This window comes from Aegilops tauschii, chromosome 2 (assembly GCF_002575655.3).
Source record: "Aegilops tauschii subsp. strangulata cultivar AL8/78 chromosome 2, Aet v6.0, whole genome shotgun sequence".
NCBI lineage: Eukaryota > Viridiplantae > Streptophyta > Magnoliopsida > Poales > Poaceae > Aegilops > Aegilops tauschii.
Window position 1 is genome coordinate 132,061,572 of NC_053036.3, and position 3,895 is coordinate 132,065,466.

The window sequence follows — 3,895 nt, forward strand, 5'->3', positions numbered from 1 at the left end:
TGATGCGAGTGGGAGCTCGGACTCGAGGGATCCTCCCCTCGGTCCAGAGCGGGCGCCACTGTGAGGGGGGTTTCTGCAAAAAAATGCCACCTCAGCAGCTGACAGGCGGGCCCCGCCGGTCAGATACACTGTCAATACGCGTTTATACGCGATTTAGACCTTTTGTAACGTCTAGCCCCAGACTTGGTACTGACATGTAAAAATTACCAAACTTGGTACCAATCTGTTTTCAATGCCCCAATTGTGGTACTTTTGTGCAATTTACTCTAACCGTGGGGGGTGCAGCACAATGCATGCACGGGTCACGAGTTCAGGTGCTTGGGCCAGTCAGTATGTTGTTTTTATCAGTTGGTTACGCGCACACCATTTCACTCTCGCGCTGGCCAGCAACGGCACAGAGTTAATCCATCAACAAAAGGTAGCGTGGGCATGCAGAGGACAAATGTTTCACGGATTCAAAAATATACAAAATCTCACTACAAATTTTCTTGAAGCACGACACTACTACGACTCGACATTGCAACTCACACTCACAGACACCAGATGTTTCTCCCGAACAAAAGCAAAAACACACTAATAACTCCCCATCTAGAAGACCAAAATTACCCTCTCATCAAGACAGCATGCGTGAATGCTTGCTGGCCTCGAGCAGGAGTAACCCATGGCTAGCTATAGCTTCCTTCAATGGCTAACGGATCGGCCGCACAGAGACAGAGCTAGCTAGCCGTGCATGCATGGAGATGACCAAAAAGCAGTACTAGTACTACTAGACCCTGGCAAGCTAGCCTCCAACGGCTAGCCAATAAATACTAGGCAATAAAGCAAGTAACGCTGGCGCCGCCGACAGGCTAGGTAACGTAGACGGCGGCGGTAGCATGCAGCAGCTCTCTCTGGCCCTAGCGAGCCACGGCCCTGCAGACCAGCGGCGTGGCCATCTCCAGTGACATCTTGAGGTGCTCTGACAGGTCGACGCTCCCCGAGGGCGCCCACTCGAACCGGTGCAGCAGCTGGGCGAGCCAGAGGTGGACGGTGGCGAGGGCCAGCATCTTGCCGGGGCACACGCGCCGCCCGGCGCCGAACGGGGCCAGGCGGAGGTCGCTGCCCAGCACGCTCACCTCCTCCTCCATGAACCGCTCCGGCCGGAACTGCTCCGGCTCGGGCCACACCGCCGCGTCGTGCGCGATGGCCCACATGTTCACCATCGCCGTCGTGCCGGCCGGGACGAGGTGGGCGCCGACGTGTGCGTCGTGCACAGCCAGCCGCGCCCACGAGAGGAGCGGGCCCGGCGGGTGCATGCGCAGCGTCTCCTTGACGATGCACTGGATGTAGGGGAGCCTCGCCACGTCCTCGTCCGTCACGGCCCTGCCCCGGCCCACCACGGCGTCCAGCTCCACCCGGGCCTTCGACTGGATCTCCGGGTGCAGCACCATCCTCGCCATGATCCACTCCATCAAGATCGCCACCGTGTCCGTCCCTCTAAAGATCATCTCCTGAAACGTACAACCCATTATTAACAAAACGCACGACCACGGCTTGAATGCAATCAGTCGTACTCTGGATCTTTTTGTCGGTACGCCTGTAGAGTACATAGTTTCGCCGAGCCTTACCCAAAGAACGGCGATCATGTCGGACTCTGACATCTTGTCTTCTCCGTCGAGGCCGAGGAGCACATCGACGAAGTCGCCGGAGAGCTCATCCGCAATGCCTGATCCGCTGGCGCGCCTCGCCTTGTGCTCCTGAATGATGTTACCCACATACGCCTCCACCTGCCGGACTAACCTGTTGCACCGGCGGCGCACGCCCTGGAGGTCGAGCCACTTGAGGAATGGCAGGTGATCTGCCCAGTTGAACGTGCCGAGGAGGTCGTACCCTTCGTTTACCATCTCCTCCACGAGGGCACCTTCTTGGCTTGTGAAATCGTCGTAGCGCTTGCCGAAGACGACGGCCATGACGTGGTTTAGGGACGCCGCGTGCAGGAACCGCCGAGGGGCGACTTCGCCGTGGCGGGCCATGAGGGAGGCGACGTCGCCGAGCATGCGCGCCCCAATAGAGGAGCGGTGGGGTGCGGAGGCCGCCACGCGGCGCGGGCCGAAGAGGTGCGCCGCGGCGAGACGGCGGAGGGCACGCCAATGGGTGTCGCCCGACGGGGCGAAGCCCATTGCGCGGTGGAAGAGGAGGTGGCGCGCCGCGTCCTTCACGGGGCGGTCGCCGAACGCCGGGTTGACGAGTATCTCACGCGCTGTATCTTGCCGGCTCGACACGACGACGCGGGTTAGGCCGACGGAGAAGGACATCAATGCCGCGCCGCCATGGACAGAGCGGGACAGCGCCGCCATGACGCGGTGCGCCACGGGGCTGGAGAGCGCGGTGACCACGCCTGGTGGGCCTGGCGGCGGGCGAAGGCAGAGGGACAAGGCCCACGCCGGACCGCCCGGTGAGAGCCACAGGAGTGAGGCGGCGAGGAGGAGCACGGCGAGCAGGGGTGGGAGCAGGGTGGTAGCCGGGAGGAGGAGCAGGAGGAGGGAGTCTTCCGGGCCGGTAGCCATGGAAAGATCCATGGGATTCTTGAGAAGTTTCTTGGAAGGAAAGGGTTCGAAGGTGAGGCTGAGATGAGAAGGCGAGTGGGCGTTTAAATAGGAGAGCCTGGCCCTGCAAACATTTGCCAATGTATTTTTCACTGCCCAGGAAATAGAGGGTAGTATTATGTATCTAATGAATTTTCTTAATTACCAAGCGTTTCAGTACAGCCGTGTAACAGTCCATGATGAGTAGCAATTAGCTGTACAAAATAATGAACAGAATTTTGGCAAACGGTGTGACCTTTCAAAATCGTGCCAATGGTCATTAAGGCTAATCATAGTGAGAGTAACTTACATGGTGACATACTCCAGTACCTTGAAAAAAGCACGCACGCTTTCTAAAAATCAAGACCATAAATTTGATCAATAATATATATTTTTGTGAGTTAAAAACCATCAAAAAGAATTTCAATACAAATTCAACGGTATAATTTCTATCATGTAAAACCAACAGTTTGTTGGTCTAACTTATGGTCAAAATTAAATTTCAAGGCGCGTGCGCATCTTATTTATTGGAATGAAGGGAAGTAACACACTTAAAAGTAAAGTTGCTTATGGTAACTACTAATGATAAAGAGATGCTTGTGGTAACGGAACACACCCCAAGACAAATTGAGTCTACATTTTAATAAATGAGGTTTGCATAGTACTACCCATTATGAATGTACTCCCCGCCATAGCGTAGTAGTTACTCTTCACTTTGACTAGCCTAAAATCATGTACAAATGCAAAGTGCTTAGATAGACGTGTAGAAAAATAAATGCGTGGTAAAGAAGAGAATGACTGAATTTGCCAGAAATAGAACTTGTTGTAGATTAGAAGTGTGAGCGTTTTATTTTCAACCAACGACTTTCCCTACTTTGTTCCTTGTCCCTTTGACCCGCCTGATCTAGCGTTGGTCGAACCACCTACTATGACCAGCGCGGCGGGCTGGACTCTCACGCACGTCTCGACATCACCTTAGAGCATCTCCATCCGCTCCCAGGACGGCCCCAGGACACCTTTTTAGGCTCGGTTGGTTTAGGCTCAACAACGCTTTTTGTCGAAAAACGGTCCAGCCACGGCCCCAACGCCGGCAAACCCAGGCGAAACCCAACGCGTTGGGGGGGGGGGCTCTTGGGGGCGTCGACGGAAATTTAGACGAATCGTGTCTCCCCACATGTCCTTTTTCTTGGCCCACTTAATCATTCCCCTCACAAACTTTTGGTTGGGGTGAGGTATCGCTGGAAAGATGTCCTCTCCATGCACTCCTATTTTGGTCGATGAAGCATTTGCCCCCCCAAGATACCAACTTTTTTGATTCGGCGGTGTTCTTG

The 3,895-nt window shown here is 54.9% G+C and overlaps 1 protein-coding gene across 1 annotated transcript; it reads right to left on the reverse strand.

Moving 5' to 3' along the window:
• Positions 1–445: 445 nt before the first annotated feature.
• Positions 446–2,611, reverse strand: LOC109786349 (cytochrome P450 78A5). The gene is made up of 2 exons (XM_020344923.3): positions 1,608–2,611; positions 446–1,490 (listed from the first exon to the last, which is right to left on the reverse strand). Exons 1-2 carry the CDS (start codon positions 2,556–2,558, stop codon positions 897–899), a joined length of 1,545 nt encoding a protein of 514 aa, XP_020200512.1. The 5' UTR covers positions 2,559–2,611; the 3' UTR covers positions 446–896.
• Positions 2,612–3,895: the final 1,284 nt, after the last annotated feature.